Consider the following 21619-nt stretch of genomic DNA (forward strand, 5'->3'; position numbering starts at 1 on the left):
CTTTAGATGCATTAATTTCCTACCTCTAATATTCTGTGTCCATTGACCCTCCTATTACATAGTTCATAGAAATGATTTCTAGTGAGTCAGATTAAGAGTGGATATGTGTTCCCACCACTAGTGAGGTAAGTTTCACAACAGTCTCTTAAGTTTAGAAATAAAATTCTAAATATGTGACCATTCTGTTACATTGGAAATTAATTTTTGTTTTCAGTATGAGTGACTTGAGTTTCAGAGAGTTATTACTGGATGGTTTTGCTCAATATGTGCTACTTTTGATACAAACATAAAATCTTAGTTATGCAATGAATGAATTTCAAAATAAAATTTAATCAAATTAATTTTGTGTATCAAATAAGAAAATGAACAATTCAGCTTTAAACTTACTACATGTAATTTTAAAGATGCATATAATGCATATTTAATGCATATAAACTTCAATATATAAATTCAAAATTACAGTATTTAATATCATTAAATAGTTTATATTTCATGTTATCTCTCCTTGTTTAATATTTTCAACCAATACTTAAAGTCAAGTAGTAAAATTAATTAATAAATAGAAAATGATTATCAATTACCATAATAGAGTATAATATTTTAAGTGATTAACAACTTGTGATAATATAAATGTCTGTCTGCACCCTACTCAAAATTAACTTATTGCTCAAATCTGGTTTGTTCATCACATTTTTGGAAAATTATCTATAACTGATTTTTTTTTTTTTTAATCATGGGTTGAGAGTCTATCAGATAGCTGGTTTCTATTTGAGATCTCTCCTCTCCAATGCATCAACTACAAAACATGCTTAGAGGATGAGAAGACAGAGAGGTACAGCTAATAAAGTGACACCCTATAACAACATATGTAATTTATCTTAAATATTAATTAAGTCAAAAGGTCAAAATTAAAAATTTGAAAAACTGCTCATTATATTTTTCCTTATTTAGGAAGACATTTGTGAAGCTTGAATGAGGTATAAAATGTTTTATTTTAAAATTTTCTTGTAGACCTTTTATTGTTAGAGCGGTTTAGGTTCAAAGCAAAATTCAGAGCAAGTACAGAGATTTCCCATATACCTACCCTCACCTATGTCTAGCCTCCCCATTATTAATATCCCCCACCAAAGTGGTACATTAAACACAATTGGTGAACTCACACCCAAAGTCCATAGTTTACCTTAAAACTAAACTCTTGGTGTACATTCTATGGGTTTGAATGGATGTATAGTGATATAAATCTAACATTATAGTGTCATACAGAGTATTTTCAGTGCCTAAAAATTCTCTGTACTCTGCCTGTTCATCCCTCCCCCAAGCCAATCCCTGGAAATCATTGATCTTTTTACCATCTCCATAGTTTAATTTCTCAGAATATAATATAGTTGGAATCATACAATATCGGCATCTTTCTCTTCATAATATATGTAAACATTCCTCCATGTATTTTCATGGTTTGATAGCTTATTTCTTTTTAATGCTGAAAAATGTTCCATATGGATATACCACAGTTTATTTATCCACTCACTTACTAAGAACATCTTCACTGTTTTCAAATCTTGTCAATTACTGATAAAGTTATCCAAACATCCATGTGCAGGTTTTTTTGTGGACATAAATTTTCAACTCCTTTGTGTCAATACCAAGGAGTGTGATTGCTGGATCATACAGTAAGTGTATATTTAGATTTCTAAGAAGGTGCCAGACTCTCTTACATTAGACCAAACTGCTTCAAAGTCTCTGAAGAATAAATCAAAGTCCAAGTATAAAGCTTTCGAGGCAGACAAAAGTTGGCATCTAGATACATAAAAAGGATACACAGCCAGAAGATCATGTATGACTATTTTAATATGACTAAAAGAAATGAGGAAAGCTTAAGCAACTTGGAGGGAAATAAAAATCTAACAACTGTAATTTTAATAATATGTAGTTTATGATGCATTTCTCTTTGTTTAAAGATCTATTTTAATCTATTTTAATATTACATTCTGCCAAATGCAAAATTGAAGACAGTAGAGTTTTGCCTTAATTACATTGTTATAATTTTGTAAATTGTTTAGTTTCTCATTAAATGAGAAGCTATCTAAACTATCTAAGACATAACTTTTAATACTACTAAGGGGAAAATAAAAATAAGGAGGAAGTTTAGGGAAAAAAGCATAAAAGGAACTAATAGGAAATTAGCAACTACTATTTTACATCATTTGAGAGAAACATAGTAGAATTCCTAAGAAAAAAAACAATTGTGATTGTTGATGAAGCAATTATAACCTAAATGTTGCTGTATAAGGCTTAGATTCTCAATAAAATGTTTGTGAAACTTAATTAAACTAAATTTACTTTTATTATCTGCCACCACACATACACACACACACGCACACACACAACAATTACTAAATAAGACTAGACAAAAGTGAAGAGATTTTGAACTATTATTATTACCTGAACAGAAGAATATTTTCTACTGTGACCTGAATCATTACTCCTACATCTTTAATGTTTAAAGATGAGACATAACAATTTTAGAGTAACTGTATTATCAAGCACTTTTTACAAAATGTGAGAATTGGGACAAGGTCAAAGTTAGCTTTTTCATTAACTGTGAGAAAGTTAAAAAAATTAAAAGTGACGATTTTAATTAAAAATAAAATATAAGCTTTTAAAGGAATTTCTGAAAACTCATTTATTGAAAAATAATAAAATTCGACTCTGTCACTTTGCCCCCACACATTAGTAGTACTCTGGAAGAAGGCAGTAAGCTTTTGGGGAGAATAACATCTAGAGAAAAGGAGGTAACAACCCTCACAAGGTGAGGGAGGTAAAAATTAGATGTCACACAGGAGAGTCAAATGGAAGCACCACTGTGTGAAATAGAGTGTGGCTATTTGCGCTCATAATTTCTACTTCGGAGGTTTGAACTAAGGTATTTTAAAGTTGAAGGCTATGAATGTTATAACTTGGTCCCAGAAATAAGCATACATTTTTGTTATTTATTGTGTTATATTTAATCTGAAGTAATTCAACATAATGTGGAAAGAGAGAGGAAGGAAAGAGCACACACACACACACACACACACACACACACACACAGGAGTCTATGCTGAGGCACATATGTTTTATTTTATTTTTAGCACAATACTCACTATTATTATGTGAGTATTATTTTTTTTTTCAAATTTTATAGGGAACAGGCATTAGAGGGGGACATTTTTAACCTGTTTGCTCAAGGTAAGTGAAGGAATTAGTATGTTACCCTAGTTCTGTCTATTTCAAAAGTCAGTGTTCTTCACGCTATATTTGATTGCATCCCAGTTGTGGTTGATTTATGTAATTCGAACTTTATGTCAGTATTAGACTGAACCAACTAAATGAAACAAAGAGGTAGACACATTATTTTATGTATACATTTTGTAAAATCTTGAATTTTTAAGTCTTACCAGAAAAACTTAAAATTACAATTAAAAATGATCTGCGTGTAGAGTGATTCATTGTACAAATTGTACAAAGATGGACTCCTGTTTGAATCAGAAGTAAATTATAACATACACTGTATGTTGTAATCAACTAGAAGTTAGGTGACTAATTGTTCCAATACTATCTGGGACTGAAGAATTTTCTTGGTCTCAGGATTTTCGGTACTAGAACTTAGAAAGTCCTCAGCAAACCAGAAATAGGTGATTGTCCTAAATAAGACATTCTAAAAACCTTAACTATATTCCCTTAAAGTAGAAATATTTCACTATTATATAGGTAAAGAAAATAGGATCTGTGCATCGAACTCCATGCAGTATTTAAATAGCAGTTGCTATGTGCAAAATAACATCCCAGGTCCTTGGGAATCCAGAGATGAATAAAGCTTGATCTCAAGTAATTCTAAGGGCCTTGGATAAGAAAAAAAATCACATCCACAGAAGGTATATAAACTGTCTTACATTAGCCAGAATCTGCCTCAAAATGAAATGCTGTGTAAGAGAAAAATCCGTTCATTTCAAAGACTTGCAAAGATATAAACAAAGAGAATCTTTAAAAGATAGTATGCAGTTTAATTAGAATGAATGAGAAAAAAAGAAGGGAATGAGGTTCCACTTAAAGAATGCAGCATGGGGAGCTTGCCAACATACTCCCCAGTAAAACACGTATAGATGGTGAAAATTATTTTCAAAAGATTTTAAAACAACTGTTCGCTGTCTCTGGAAAATTTTCTAAAAGCATTCAGCAAGTGAAGAAACATTTACTCAAGAAAATCTACTAAAACATGATCAGCAAGAGATTGTGGCATTTGTTGCAGATCCTACCTCCTTCCTCCCACTCCTATCTCCCAGCTGAGCTAAGAAATCCACTCTAAGCAGGTGTAGTTCAGTAAACAAGGCCTCTCACCCCTCAGCTCCCAACAAGGGTGCAACATCTTACCAGAAGGCACAAGATGCCAGCATTTCTCAGCTTTTCCAATTCCAGAGTTTTAGAGGATAAATTTCCAGTGAGTGTGCTTGGGAGATTGGCAGCTTACTTCCTCCACTCAGCCTCACTCAGAGGGCATAGGCTCTACCCCCAATCATTCTTCCCCATTTTGCTAACTCCTGGAGAACCAAAATGAGACCTCCCTCTGCCTTCACCCAGTGCCTGGGACAGTGACTCAGAATTTCCCAGGGTTTCAGAGAGTATACAAGAGTAGAGAACCCCGAAGCTCTTTTGAAAATTTGCTTTTCTTCATTTTTTCAGCTTCAATAAATATGAAATTATAAAAGGCAATAATTATAACACCATTTTATTGGGCTTTTGGCTATATAGGTACGATGTGAATAATAATATATGTAAATATATGTATACATATACATTTAATAGAGCATAGCTACATAGGGATAGCATTTCTCCAATTTATTGGAATTAAATTAGAATGAATTAGAATCTAATAAGATTTATGTGGCAAAACCTAGGCCAGACACTAAGAAGATAACTCAAAAAAATGTAATAACAATTATTTAAAAAATAATATCACACTAGATATATTTCCTTAATACAGAAGAAAATAAGCAGAGGAGAAATATAGGAACCTGACAACACACTATCACAATTTTTATCTTATACAAGTGAAAATAATTGGATCTTACACCATTAAATGAAAGAAATCTGAACTAATAAATTTAAAATCTTTCTTAAAAACTATCACATTGTTGGATGTATTAAAATAATTGAACTGTTCAGTATAAATGAGGAAATTGTATAGTATATGAGTAAAGTTATTTTAAAAAAGATTAGGAAAAATTAAGTGTATGTTTGAAAAGTGACAATTTATTGGAGTACTTGAAGTAGAATACTTTTGTAGAGGTCAGAACAAGAGTTCTGGTATGAAACAATAATTGAAAAGTATTGGGTTCCATGCTACGTAAGAGAAATAGATTTCATTCTACATGGGAAATAGTATTAGTCACTCAGTCTCATCGGTACCTTTAGAATCTCCAACTGTGCTTAAATGTATTCAACCACATCTGCCTCAAATATTTGGGCAGTCAATATTTAATTATTCCCGGTGCTTACTGTTTCTTGAGGAAACTCATTATGACTTTGCATAGTCTGATATCAAAGACTTTGTTATGTTTATCTGAAATCATAATTTCTATAGATGTCATCCTCCTGGCTCTATCTCTATTCCACTAAAACATAACAAGGGAATCTAATATGTTCTTTCCATGTGTCTTTATCAAATTAAAGGCAGCTAGCATATTTTCTTGTCTTCTTTCCTTCGGTCTGCATATCCTTAATTATTTCAAGTATTCTTCAAAGCCCATTGAATAAAAGCTTTTTTACATCCTTGATTGTTTTTTTCTTTCTTTTTTGTTTGTTTGTTTGCTTGAGGGTGACATTGGTTAATAAAATTATATACTTTTCAAGTATATAATGCAATTATACATAATCTATATACTGTATTGTGTGCTCACCACCCAAAGTCAAATCTCCTTCCGTCACCACGTATTTCACCCCTTTATCTTTATCTACCTCCCCCCTGCTCCCCTTCCTCTCTAGTAATCATTAAACCATTTTCTGTGTCTGTGAGTTTTTGTTTATTTGTCTGTTTGTTTGTTGCTTAAAGTTTTATATCTCACGTATGAATGAAATCATATGGTTCTCAATTTTTTCTGACTGATGTATTTTACTTAGCATAATAATCTCAAGATCCATCATGTTGTCGCAAATAACAGTATTTCATCTTTTCTTATGGCTGAGTAATATTCCATTGTATGTATGTACCACATCTTCTTTATCCAATCACCTATCAAAAGGCACTTTGGTTGTTTCTATGTCTTGGCAAGATTCTGGTATATGAGAAATGCTTATAGTCAGGTCCCATTTGAATACATATACCATATGGCTTAGAATTGATTAACTTTTAACCTATACCCTAATTATATGCCTCTATAGTGTTCATTACCCAAAGAATCATGTCCCGCCTCCTTAATATAATTTACGAGGTCTCCCTTGACCTAAATCCTGTATCTTTTTTTAATGTTATTATGCCTCGCAGATATTTCTTTCATAATTCCCAACAACTTATAATCAGTCCCCATATAAACTCCGTGATTTTACTACTGCTTCCACAGCTTCCTGAAATATCTTCCTCCCTTTCTTCTCTTTGTCTGCCTCACTCTTCTCCTGAATAATTCCTATACAGCCTTCTAATACCAGCCCGACATTATGTGCAGGAAGGTTTGCTTGAACCAATAGGTTTTGAAATATTTTCTTTGCATTATTGTAGTGTCTTTGCTTCTCAAGCAGCTGTTGAAATCTGTGTATATGTGTTTGCCCAACTAGACTCTTTATTGGTGGGCATTGTACTTTTTTTATTTTTATAAGTTCAATCCTAGTACAACGTCTAGAATATAGTGAGCGCTGAGGAAATAGTTAGTGAATGATACCATTGAACAGTTAGTCTACACCACAAATTCTTTCAGAAATGCACTAGTAACTAAGAATTCAGTAGCAATTTTCTTAAATCGTGCATGTGCCGAGTTGACTAAAGATGCTGAAAGGGGTATTGTGAGAAAATGCTTTCTTGTTCAGAAAAGATTACGTAATAGGGAGAATTAAGCTCATTATATTCTATGCTCCCTGACTTTTAAATGTGCACTCATAATTGTGCATTTATAATTTTTGAGAACATTCCTAAGAGATAGGATACCACATTGAAATCATAAGAGATCAATGCATTCTCACCCCTGAAGTCAACAAGAGAGTTATCAAAGGCAGATTAACAGCATAATTGATGCCCTGGTCCTATAATACTCAGTATCTTCTGGTTCAGAAATCAGTTACTAACAAATATGGACAAGTTAAGAGTTATAAATTTCATTCAGAAAGGAAAGTAGTTTTGATTTAGCACTGAAATGATATGCAATAAACAGCTTGACAAAAGAAAAATTTGCTATTTTGAAATACATGCTTTAACTAACTTTCCATGATGGACAAGTAGATCACTTTCTTTGGCCCGGCAATTTAGGTGGGCTGATTAAGTTGATGTCATCTGCTTCAGCCACTGTTTGTAATGACTTTCCCTTAATACATCTGGCCAGAATAGTTGTGATGAGTATGTGATGCATTTAGCTCTTAATCAGCAGAGGCCTTTCAATAAATGTTTTATTTAAAATTGATAAGTACACAATGATAATTATAAGGCAAATATTGATTGTGTGTTTCAAATATCAGTTCTAAATCTTTCTAGCTATGTGAACTAGGGCAAATTTCTTAATGTCTCTATGCTTTAGTTTTTTACATATGTAGAATGGGATGATTAATAATACTTATTTTTTGGGATTTGTGGGATTTAATAAGTAAATATATGTAAAATATTCAGAATAATGTCTGGCACATGGTAAGATTTCAAAATGCCTGTTATTATGATTGAAAATATGTTTGAAAATAATTTTACATATATTACCCTATATTTCTGTTGTTATCTAAAGGCTTATATAAATGCAACTTCTGTGTTTTTATTCATTTTCTTGGCTTTTTTTAGCCCAGCTGCTTCACACAAAGAAAAGGCAATTCTGTTATCGCCAAGAAAGTTAGCTAATAAAGAAGATAAACAGATGTTATTAGCCAAGGTCACTGTTTTTTTTCTAAAGGTTTCTAGATATATAGAGCAATAAAACAACAATGGCCCTTGTATATGTGTTGGAGAAAAATATTTCTGTGCAATTACCACATTGTCAGTTAAAAAATGTCCCCTCGGTTTTTGTAATATAATTTTTTTTCTAGCCATGTGAACAAAGATTCTACCTTCATTCTGGCCTAAGTTCTTTGTAGTTTTTTCCAGATGTTTCTCTCAGCCCCAGCCCTTCCCAAAGCCACCATTAAAAAATCTTTTTACCACTCGAAAAAGTTTTAATATTCAGCAGGTTAAAGAAATCCATGGTCAGCTTTAGAATTTTAGTCTCTGCTGAGCTTTCAAGGTGTCAGGACCCTAAAATAATATGAACAGCAGGAGTACTAAATCTTTCATTATTTCCAGTTTCCCCTTGAGCATACTGACTTTGCAATAAAGAAGCTGTCATTTACACTCTTCTTTATTGCAAGGTGGGCAATAGCTACAGGGAGAAAAAAATAAGAAACTGTGTCAAGTTAGCCTGACTGCCATTATGATTAATGTGTAATCATTGCACATTTGCATCTACTCTTTTTATATACAGGTACTTCATAGATTGGAAGAGTGATGGAGACAGCTACTTTACAATAGATGGAACTGAAGGAACCATCGCCACTAATGAATTGCTAGACAGAGAGAGCACTGCGCAGTATAATTTCTCCATAATTGCGAGTAAAGTTAGTAAGTATGGCGCGGACGGAATCAATGTTATACTGCAGCTTTTGGATTTAACACTCTTAAACGAGACCCTGCTGAGGTGTTTTTCACTTTTGGACTGACAGCTGAGTGGTCTCCTGGGGAAACTCAGAAAGCTGTTCCTTTTCCTCATAGCATAAGTCCAGAGAAACTGTGACAGCTGCCAATGAGTACTGTTTGCAGGATTGCATGAATATCTAGTAGTGCATTTCATTGTGTGACCTCCTCTCTTTCCACACTGTAACCTCAAAATCCACTGGAGTTCCAACTTCCCTTCCACACCAGATCCCTATATATATATATACTATGGGAGCTTCATAGACCAGGCAGGAGGAAATAATTATAACATAAAATCACCCATTCTGATATATTTTCTGAACTTGAAGAAGACATTTTAAAAAAGCATCCCCCTTCCTTCTCTCTCCTTTCATTATGATGTAATTTTAAATGAACATCACTGTGGAATGTACAGGAGTTTTAAACACAGGCTTCAAGGAACAATTCAGAATCTACAGGATCTTTAGAAATGACTCCTTGGTCCAGGACAAAATCTTCTAGACTGAGAGTGAATTTAGGTTGTATTTGTTTGTCTGGGCAATCAAGGGTACTATCACAACTTCCTCAAGTAACAGATTAGGATAGGAGTGGTGATCCCTGGTTATCTACATAGTTGTTTGTGACAAAATACATCTTACCAGTCCTTCTGCTGTGGTCTTTTAAAAGACTTGGAGAGATCCATTTGGAGTATCTTTCATTTTGTTTCCTTCTTATTTCATTTTGTGCATCTGGTACAAATACTTTGGCAGCTAATTTCCCCTCTCAGTGCTGGGAAGAGCTAACTGTGAATGTTTCTGTTGAGGGATTTTTGATCAATCTCGACTCAGTGGGGGGAAAATAGGAAACAGTTTTGTTTATCTTCAACAACTGCTTCCAGACATAAGTAGTCAGACACCTATTCCCAGTCTTTAAGTGATGTCTATAGCTGATTTCATTGCTTTTCAGTTATTTTGATTATTAAAGATAAACCTAACATAAAAGAAAATACAGCTTTCATCTTGTTCGTTTGAACAGCAACCTGTCATGTAAGAAGACAAACTACACTGAAGCTACCTTACTAGAAAGGTCACAGGTTGGTGGTCAGGTTGGCCATCTCAACTTAGCTCAGGCTTCCAACTATACCTGCCAGTGTGCTGGATATGTAAGTGAAACTTGAAATGTCTAGTCTAAGCCACTTGCCAGCTGAAGACCACGTATAACCATATAGCCATATAATCTCTGTCCATTTGAAATGGAAACTATACCCAGCCAAACCTTTCCCAAATTCTTACAAAATTGTGAGAAATACAAAAATTGTAGTTATTTAAAGTAACTACATTTGGGGTCGTTTACTGTCACACAGCAATAGCTGACTGCAGAACTTAATGACACCGTAAGTTGGAACTATATGATTCCTTGCTTGTGGGTATATGATTCTCTAGTCTGTTGGAGTGGAAAAGAAAAAGGGAAATAAAAATGCACAAATCTCTCTTATCTGCTTCCGTATAGTACTCCATTGGTTGCCACTGCTTCAAGGGCTAAAATGGACTGGTAGCAAAGGTGGTTGCCCAAAATTGTCTTTTTTATGTGATTTTGAGTTATTTGATATTGGAGGCGCTGCATAGGAACTTGATATAGGCAGCCGGTGGGAGACCTTGTAGCTTCTTAACTGCAGGGTTTCCTTGCACAACAGGCAACTTCCTCGGGGGACTTAATAGCATGATTTCTTAATTTCAGCTTCTTTCAGTTATGTGCACTTGGCTCAGAGGAAATTCACACAATCTCATCATTCTAATCAGGCACATTACAGGCTGCTCTTCTACTGTTCTGTCATCTCCTTTCAAATCTGCCCTCCTTGCTCAGTTAGGCTTTGAAAGCAGATCATCCAGTCACTGTCTGAGGGGACACTTTACCAGAACAGAAGCCAGTCTCCCCTTTTTGGAGCCCCACCCCCATTCTCTTTGTTTTCCTAAAGTCTCCTTTGAGACTTTGCATCTTTCTTTTCTCCTATACGACATCTTATTACAGTTACATATTATTTATCATTCTTTTCATGACAACTTGCAATTATTTCATTTATCTTGAATGTTAGGGACAACTTAACCATATTGTACTGAGAAAATAAACTGTAGTTTTCTAAGATCTTTGACAAGTATAGTAAAAATGACTTAACTAAGTTATTGAGTGTAAGACCTCTGTGAATCATATTACGTTCACTCTAATGGCTTAGACATAGTAAGAGACAAATAATCAAAGACAGTTTCTTTAAATAAGTTCAATTTATCAAAGACTCATTGTCCATAATAAAACACTTTTAATTTCAAAGCTATCCAGTTTAACCTAAACTGTCTTTTGAATGCACACACAAAACATGTACTTTTTTGTTTGTTTGTTTTGTTTTTTTGTGGTAGGAGTAGCAACCTTAAGTCAAAGTGAAAGTCTGAAAATAGTTAATTGATCACCTGTATGATAGCCTTGGGAGAATTTTTTTCTCCCCAATGGCTTCTTAGGCCACCCAAACCATCATCATGGTATAGAGGCACTCATAGTAGTATGTCCAGCACGTCCCGTCAGAGCTTTAAGCTTCAATCAATTTGGAAAATTGAAAGAGATTATGCACTGTTATGGTGGAAGTATAATAATTGATCCCCAAAAGCCTAGATTATTTTTAAGCTTAGGGAAGCCTATTTTTTAAACTATAAATAGTATTAGGGTACATGCTGGCTCTACCATTCCAACCCACTGGCTGTAGGATTTACCTAAATAAGAATGAGAAAACTCTGGTATGTGGAGTCTCATAAGTTATGTTGGTCCTTACTGGAACCTATGCAGAACTGTGATTTAGACACATAATCCATGTGTGTGTGTGTGTGTGTGTGTGTGTGTGTACATACATACATATATACACACACACGCGCGCACGCACACAATATAAGAATGATGCCAAACTAATATTTCTAAAATATCTATCCCTGGTCTATTCCAGTATCTATCTAAAGACCATTGTGTGGATTTTAGGTCTCCTTGGGAAGTCTGTTGAGATAAACACTATATGTCTGTGTAAAAAACAAAGAGACTAAACACATACCACATGGTAATTAAAGATTCAGCAATAAGAATAGCTTATTGTGGGCTTTATTTTGCTTGAATTCACAGAGTTTAAAAGTAAATTTTATTTATATTCTAATGCATAAGGCTGTTTTCATTGATTGAACTAGCCAGCTGAGCAGAAAACTATCATCGTAGTGAATGACCGAGAAATAAATAGCCCATGCTTGCCCTACCAAGAAGAACAAGATTGTGTAAGTATACCTTATTGCAGATTGAACTAGCATATGTTTGGCCCTGACTCTTCTATAAAAACTCTCAGGCGAAATGAAATGGTACAGTGATTGAACAACTTTCAATTAATTAAAAAGCAGTCATTAATCAGTAGTGCTCTAGTTGGAGGTCCAAATAATTTTATTAGATTTCTAATAATTCTTTTTATGCAATACTGCATTGCTGTTTTTATGATACTAATCTTGAGACTTTTTAAAGAGACAGAAGCTCAAAAATTCACTTCATTCAAATTATCAGAAATTTTCAACATGCAAACATTTCCAATTCTTTTGTTCTTTTATGGTGTTACTGTAACAAATATCATGAGGCAAAAATAACTAAAAATAAGTACATTAAAACTCTAGAACATATCTTATATAGCTATAAAATAAAATCATGATACCGGAGACAATTCTTTCCTGGGTCATGTAGTTATCTGATGACAATGGATTGTTTTCATTCTGGGATAGGTCAAAATCAGTGAATTAATTTACTAAATGTTGTATTGGAGAAAATTTTGTACTCACATATATCATTATTAGTTGAAGTGAAATTGTTGGGTAATTGATTTTTAAGGATATTTGATATATATGGCTACTTTTTATAAGTTCCTTTTACTTCAGCATAATGCAAGTGACTTAATCTTTATATGTATAGAAAATCTCAATCTGGGATTTCTATTTGTAATTCAGACTGAACATAAATGTATGCATTTCTTTTTGTAAACTTGTGTAGAATACTATTTAAGTGCAGTGCACTATTCATTGTGGGTTATGAGAAAACTAAGACTGAAGTCTGTCCTTAAGTATATTAAAGTTTAAGAGCAGTTAGAAATTGAAAAAACTAGAGAATTTTAGAAAGTTACAACTATGCAAATTCTGCTTAATTCCATGAATTTCAGATTTAGGTGTACTCTCTCATAACCTCCAGAGGGAGGTTTCAAAAATTTATGACTGATCACAATGTGATCATTAAGTGATGAAGGATGTAAATAGAAAGAAACAGATTTTGTGGTAGAATTTTCTGAAGGATTTTATTTGCCCATATGTCAAATAGTTTGCCATAAAATATGTTCCTAGATAAATGAGAAGTACCTATTTTTTTCTAGAATAATAGTAAGTAATACTAACTTAAACTACCAACCAAACTATTCTAATAGCTTTACATACATGAACTCAAGATGAGTATTATCATACACAGCATAGGAGTGAGGCTTGCAGTAGGAAACTCATTGTAGGAAATGGAGACCCAGAAATATTTTGTTTGTAGCCTAGTGTCAACGATTGCTGACCAAGCTAAGATTTGGAGTTCTCACTGAAAAACACAATTCCCCAGGGACAGCTATGCACTTGCTATCCTTCATTCCACTTCCTTTAAATGAATTAGTAGTAAAACTAGTTGAGATGATTTTCATATGCATAATTAAAGTACAATATAGTAATAGGTACATTTGCAATTACATATCATTGAACTGAGATTATTGTTAGTCTTGACATCTATTTGCCTATCTATCTATCTATCTATCATCATCTATCTACCTATCTATATTTAGGCTTGCTAGACTTTTTACCTATAAGAATTCTGTAGCAAATTTGCATTTTAGATATAAAATAAAAGACAAAATATGAAAATAGGGATATAGCGTGCAGTGCTGTGTGTGTGACAGTGGTGTAGTTAGTTAGGTTTCTATCTATGCCCACAAGTGTGTATAACCAGATCAGTCTCAAGCTACAAGAGTAACTAATGAGTTCATTACAATGGATCATTTTTGATCATTTCTTTATGTTGAAAAATTTTGTGTATCTATATTATGCCATTTCTCAGAGAAAGGCAATGGCTTCCCAGTGCCAACAATGTCAAGAAGATCCTGGGCAGCATAGGTGACAGAGGTGGGTGATGACCTGCTTAACAAGGTCATCAGTGAACTGAATGAAAAAAAAAAAACATTGATAACTTCATTACCTAGGATATCAGCAAGCTGGCCACCATGCCCACTGATGGACTATGGCCATCTCTGCTGCCCCGGGACCTGCAGCAACTGCTGCTGGTTCTGCTCCAGTTACAGCAAAGGAGAATGGCTGGATGAAGTGCTTGAATGCATCCTTGGCAATGTGCGGTTTGGCTACTTCGATCAGAGTCCTGCTCCCCTCAGAAGTGATGTCATTTCTGGCATTGATGGTATCACTTTTGCCACATTCTCTTCAATAGAAGTAAGTCACTAGATCCAGACCACACAGAAAGACAGAGTTACATGAAGGTAACTCATGTGGATATCAGAAGTATAGAAGGTTGCCTACTGTATTATTTCTTTGCAGCTATACAAGTCACTCGAAAGATGAAGCATGTTTAGAAACTATATTACCTGACCACTAGGCAGTGAAAATCCTATGAGAAAGACAACAATCTGTCTGAATTCATTAAAATAGTATGAGAATGTAAAGTTCTGTAAGAAAGAACTATTATTTAAATCATTCTTCTTGGAAGCATAAATAGTATATCCTAGGAATTGTCATTGAACAATGTCTTTAAAAGATGAAAACTATACTGATGAAATAGAGAGAAAAGGAGGATATTCTAGGTTGAAGAAACATCTACAATAAAGGCATGGAGGTATCAATGTTCACGCTGAGATTAGATATTACAGATACAGTGGCACAGCTGGTGTCAAGGGTACATAAAAAGAAGTAGAGAAAACACATGCGGAAAGGGAGCGTGAGATCTGCACTCCTAGCAATTTTCAAATATGCAATATCGTATTATTATTTTATTTTTGAGGTACTATTTACATACAGCATTATGTTAGTTTCAGGTATATGTGTATGTATTGCAAAGTGATCACCACAATAAGTCTAGTTACCACCCATCGACATGCAGTTACAAAAGCTTTTCCCTTGAAATTACTTTTCATATCTACTGTCCTAGCATATTTTAAATATGCATTTTAGTATTATTAACTGTACTCACCATGCTGCCCATTACATCCCCAGGACTTCTATTGCTAGAAGTTTGTACCTTTTGACAACCTTCACCCATTTCTCCCACACCCCACCTTCGGTAACCACTTGGCAATCTATACAAATATCAAATCATTATGTTGCACGACTGAAACTATCGTAATGTTATATGTCAAATACATCTCATTCTAAAAAAGTGAAAGAAAAAAAAAAGAGGAAATCTGAAACTTTATTAAACCGAGATATAAATGCCTCAGGAAGAATTTGCAGGTTTTCAGGCGGGTTTATAAGCCTATCTTTACTTATTCCTATTGTTTCTGCTATGTGTCCTCAGCCTAACATATGTCCAATGAAGCATATCACTTCTCCAGCATTCCTCATTTGATGAATTTGGAAGGTGGTAATGCTCTTGGACCTGCATTTCTATAAGCCAGCCAGTGCTGGGTGACTCTGGTTAACCTCACCAGGATCGAACAGCAAGGGCGAGTCTGGATTCTCTGCGGTGTTTTAGCAGCATACTTTTCTCTCTAATTTGGCCTGTCATTTTTTCAAAAAGTTATTAAAATTCCTAAACTCTTTACATAACCTGGGACAGTTTTTAAAGGACATATTACTAGAGCACATTCAAGGCATACTGAGTGAGAATTTCAGGGAGTACTGCTAAGAGGTCTTCATTTTAAAGAGTCCTCTGGGTCATTCTAGTGGCTACTAATTTTGGAACCAACACACCAAATTCTCTAGTGTCCTAAAAGTGAGCATGGACTTTGGGGAACAAAACAATGGAATCACTTGCCATGAATGGATATGCTTACTCAGAGATTGCAGTTGACTTTTGAGGACTAAATATAACCATTGGTTTCAATTCTAGAATGGAGTTTTTTTTTTCTTCTTCTTCTTGTCCAATTAATTGCCCTTTTCTTACTTTTCATGGTTGTCTTACTTTAAATGTACGAGTCTAAGTAGTTTATCTACTGTTAGGTAATTTTCTTTCTTTTTCCAAAATAACTATGTAAAATTATTCTGCATTTTTAAGAAAGGTAAATTTGGTTTATACTAGTGTTATAACATTTCAGTAGTACTTGTAAGAGTAATACTCTAAAGAGAAAATCACCTTATTTATATAATTGTAAATATTATAACATTTTACAAAGCCTTGTAATGTATTATATACATGGAAATAATAATCATTAACATCACTATAATCATCAACTTAATTTAGAAATGATACCAGTTTTTCTCACTATTATATGCTGTGGAAATATAATGAATTCAAATTTATGTTATAATAGCTTATATTTTATTTTAGACTTTCAACTGCTCATGAGTATACTCCCATAATCAAACTGCTTAGGAGTACTTTAAATCAGTATAATTGCTCCATCAAAATCACATGCACAACAATAGTGCTAGGTTTACTTTTCTTCTTCTTAATTAGTATCCAATTTTCTCAGGAAATTAAAACTACACGACGAGCTTTTCACCTAAAGTTTGAAATTTGAATGAAAATGTATATATAGATATACCGAAATTCCTTTTAACCTCACATATCAAAAATGAAATTCAAAAATAGGCAACATATATACAGGAAAAATGTTATTTTATTGACATCACACATTATATTTTATTTCATCTGTTTGTATAGTGAGCCTCTCAAGTATGAAATTCTTAATATCGAGAATTTTATCTTATACATCTTGGATATCCACAGTCTCTCATACTCTCTGGAACATATGGATATGTACTTAATTAATTAATAAATTGAAGATAACTTTATACTTGTGTGAAATATATGTTTCACCTTAAATAAACAATATTTATATGATAAATTTTATTAATTTTTAAGAAATTTATATTTATCACAAATAAAAATGTAACTGTGACATTTTGCTACACATTTATTTGTTTATTTCTTGGGATAAATTAAGCACCATCCTTTGTGTTAAGCGCATAATGTTTACAAAGAATAAAACATCTTCCTTAGGTGTGCTTACAGTCTAATGGGCATCGAACAAGGTAAACTAGCAATAAGAATACCATTTTATAATGTTAACATGAGAAATAAGTAAATAAGCAGGGCATTGTGGGTTTATACAGAAAGATATAAGGGAAATCCTGCATAAGACTGAAGTGTCTAAACTGAAAACAAAACATTAGGATGAATTAGTGTAAGTAGCATAAAAAAGATATTCTAGGTAATAGAAATGGCATATGCCAAACTCTAGAAATATCAGAAAGTATAAGATACTTAAAGGAATATAAAGTAATTTAGCGTAGGGGGAAAAAATGAGGGCGAGTAAAAGGTAAAATTCCTCTCTTTGTCTTTCTGTATCCCTGTTTCTCTCCATGTCTGTTTTCTCTCTATCCTTATCTCTTCCTAGTCATCCTCCCCTACTAATAAAGAGAATCCAGATAAGAAATATGAAAGTTTTATTTTCTTTCCTTAGAATGTTCTGATGTTTGGATTTATACCTGAAGCAAATACATAAATATTGAAGAGGTGTAATCAAAGACGGAAGTTGATTTGACTGGTATTTTTGAAACTTTATGCTGGTTGCAGAATGGTAAAAAGATTGGGAAAAGGCAGGATCGGAGAATGGTAGAAAACAGGGTAGAAAGATTTTGTAGTAATCTAAGAAAGAAACTTAGATGATTCATAAAGCAATGGCAAAGAGGATAAAAAGAAATTGAGAAATTAGAGAGTAAGTAAAGAGCTGGAATTATGATAATTGCTATCATTTGAATGTAGGAATGAGGTCAATAAGTAAGTCACTGTTAGTGGTCAGATTTTGAGATAAACAGCAGGGAGGTCAGTAATAACATAAAGTAGAAAATAAATAGAGTAGAGGTATTGGGCAAAAATTGTGAGGTTTAATTTGATATTCTTGGTGCTTATCCAAATAGTCATATAATCAGTGTGTATACTGGTAAGAAATCAGGAGACTGTTTAAGGTTTGGTAAATAAATTTGGGATTAAGTAAAATTTAAATCATAATGAGTATGTGAGTATGAAAAGTAGGCCAGTGATGTATACCTAAGCTATTTAAAGAACAAGTAAAAAGATAGAATAAACAAGATACTACTGAGTAGAAGTGACCAAAGAGGTATTTAAGAGATAGAGACAACATTTTAGTTGACTAATTTGATGAAGATCATAGGAGAAAAGGGAGGGTAGAGGATAAAACTGCTTTGTGTTTTGTACATTATATTCTCATTACTTCTGTGACTTTGAATGGAAAATAACATATAATCTTAGACTATTAATAGTTTACTATACTTCTTATAAACGTGTGTTTCAGAAATGTGGTTGTTTACTGACACCTATTAACTAACTGTAAACAATCACCTCTTTTTTATATAGAATCAATAATGGGCTTTACATGCCTTCAAATAACTAATTTGATTTGGCTGCGATTATATTTTAAAAAGTCACTTGAGGATGATTTTTTTAAATTATCGATACTTTAACATAAAGTGAAATGACATCTAAAGGTAAGTCTTGACTGTGGGTGAATTCAAGGGAAATGTGTTGACTATCAAGGTGTCAGTGGATCGTGATTCAGAGTTTTCCTGTTATATCAGCTGCACCTAACCCACCTTTGTTTCTTAGTTCACACTGTTTTTGAAAGTACATTTATTGATTGATTATTCAATTTCCTAGCATGTACTAGGCACCGTGTTAAACTCTGGAAGATTAAAGATGAATTTTATGCAGTTTTTTCTCCCAAAGAATTCAGAATGCCTAAGGTTTTATGCTATTGCAAATATTTAAAATCCATAATAAGTTTTCCCTGCTGTTTTCATTGGGGGAAAAAAAAAGTCAATTGGTAGTATTTTTAAAGATTTCTTTTTCTTTGGAGATCAGGGTTCTTTTTTTTTGTCACCAACAGCAGAAAAGATAATATTTGATTTTAGCATAGGTATATACTGATAATTAAAATCCTCATTATGGATTGCTCAGTCTAGTACAAATAATACTACTGTAAGTGAACAGAATTCTCATTAGAGATGGTTTATTTTGTGACTTAAAAGTGAACCGATTTACAGACAAAAGGCAAAGAAAAACCTGTTTTATTTATCACTATACCTTGCTCAGTTTGCACTATAATTCAGTTTTCTTGGCATAAAAAGCTAAGATTCTAGTCTTAAAGTTATTTTAGTTGCAATTTACAACACAGTTACAAAATCGATTTTTTTTTATTATTAAATGTATTGGGATAACATTGGTTAATACAATTATGTAGGTTTCAAGTGTACAATTCAATAATACATCATCTAGATAGGCATTGTATGTTCACCACCCAAAGTCAAATCTCCTTCTGTCACCATATATTTAACTCCCTTTACCCTTATCGAACTTCTCTAGTTATTAAAAAAAAAAAAATACAGCATTTTTCTTAAAATAAGGAAGCCTAGTAGCTCCAGAGTATTTTAACATAATAGAAACCTGTCTTTGTTAGTACTTTATGGTTTTCAAAACATTTTCAATTCCACTTCTCATCAGTTCTTGGAAACATTCTATCGTTTGGTCAGTATTTACTGAGTGTCTGCTATATAAATTGTGTTTTGAAAACCCACTGTTTGGTCCTTAAACATAAAGTGGCTTCCCAGGGGTTCCCGTGGCCTGATTGCAGTATGTGTGTCTCGTTCAAAGTTAAGTGATGCCATCTGCAGGGACAGATCTCAGGCAGTCTTTTTGCACTTGGAGTTAGTCAATGTATATCATAGGACAGCTTTTTATATGGAAAAAAAAAGACTGAGTTGAATAAAGATTAAATAACTTGTGAAAACTGAATCAAACTTTTTCTTATCAAATAAGAGAAATGCTCTGTAACTGATATTATTTTTTAATAATAGGCATTTGCTGCATCTTTCTCCAAGATGACCAATACACTTTCAATAAAAATATCTCATGTTTGAAATATACTATTTATTTTCTCTTCATGCCATGTGTGTTTGTACTGGTACATAATAATGAACTTTACTGTGTCATATGTAAATATGTCAACATTTCTTAAGCTAATATTAACAGGGCTTTTTAATTTTTTAAATAAATTTTGGCACAGCAGGATATTGTAAGCTGTCACAATCAATCATGTAGTGAGAGTTTGTATGCATTCTTTAAAAGAATCTGGATACAGATCTAAAGTAATATTGGTGTAATGAATCTTTAGTGGTACTACAGATGAGAAATTTGACACAAATCTATCACTAGAGAAGGTATGGTAGAATAAATATGGTTTTTGGATTTTCATAGTCCTGGGTTTGAATCTTAACTCCTCACTCCTCTAGATAACCCTGGACAAGGTCCTCCAACAATTTGGGGTAGTTTATCTATCTACAAAACTTCATAAGTTATAGTTTTATAATAAAAACTTTTAAAAGCTTTTTCAAACCACTTTTTCAAACCAATATTCCTTTTGATTCTTGAGGAAGAAAACCTAACACCTCAGATTTTCCTAAAGGAAGGGTCTTTCAGATTCTATATGAAGGCTGATTTTTTAAAAATTGTAATATTTCCAATAAAAGTAATAATGGGCCAAATTTTTTAATCATCATTTATCTTTTTATGTTTTCAACAGGTAACCCATTATTAACTAGCAAAGTCAACATACTGATTAATGTCTTGGATGTCAATGAATTTCCACCAGAAATAGCTGCACCATATGAAACAGCTGTGTGTGAAAATGCCAAACCTGGACAGGTATCTTATCAATATTGTTCAGAGTGTGTAAAGGTCCACTATATGCATGTGTTTTCAGTTATATGAATATACCTGAATGTATATATGTGTATATGTACATACATTTGTTTTTTTCTGAATCATATGTCTAGAAAATAAGCCATAAGATTGAAAACTTTAAATTAATTGTACATGTATGAATATAGAGTTAATACCACAGAAATATGGAGTTAATATTATAGAGAATAAAGTTATGATGGTCTAGTGAACATTCGTCGTATAACTAAAAGGTCGAGGATTGTACATTTTCCATTTCTTCACTATAAAATTTTTAAAGAACTTATGACTATTAACCCAGCAAGCAAACAACTTTGGAGTCCATCCTTCTATAGTATCTCTTGCTTTGCTCACCTGCTGTCATGAACAGGTACTGAAAATCTTCTAAGCCCATGAAAAATCTAAAGCTTCCTTCACTGATGGCCTTGAGAAAAACATCTAAGTTTTCAAAATATCTGAATTATATTTTTTTTATTAAGTCAGTATTGCTCTTAAGAGGTTTCAGTAGGGAGATGTCATGAGGGAAGGCCACGTAGTCAATGGAAGTTACTGTCAGAGTCCTAGGATTTATGCAAGGTGGTAGCCATTTTCTATACCTTGTTATAAATAAATGAATGAGTGAATTAATGAATACAATAAAATAACAGGCATCAGGCATTAGCAAATGATAAGAGTGCATCACAAAACAAGAATATGATTAAAGCAATACTGTGCACTTGGGTTCCAAAGAAAAAGAAT

The 21619-nt window shown here is 33.1% G+C and overlaps 1 protein-coding gene across 7 annotated transcripts in view; it reads left to right on the top strand.

The window, feature by feature from the left end:
* Window positions 1-21619, top strand: part of CDH12 (cadherin 12) — an 812943-nt gene that overhangs the window by 779331 nt on the left and 11993 nt on the right. For all 7 annotated transcript variants that reach the window (XM_016137287.2, XM_016137288.2, XM_016137285.2 and 4 more), the window contains 2 exons: window positions 8682-8818; window positions 20724-20845. In XM_016137287.2, the coding sequence (XP_015992773.2) occupies window positions 8682-8818; window positions 20724-20845 (259 nt within the window). The remainder of the gene's footprint in view (window positions 1-8681; window positions 8819-20723; window positions 20846-21619) is intronic.

This window comes from Rousettus aegyptiacus, unplaced genomic scaffold, assembly GCF_014176215.1.
Source record: "Rousettus aegyptiacus isolate mRouAeg1 unplaced genomic scaffold, mRouAeg1.p scaffold_m13_p_8, whole genome shotgun sequence".
Classification (NCBI taxonomy): Eukaryota; Metazoa; Chordata; class Mammalia; order Chiroptera; family Pteropodidae; genus Rousettus; species Rousettus aegyptiacus.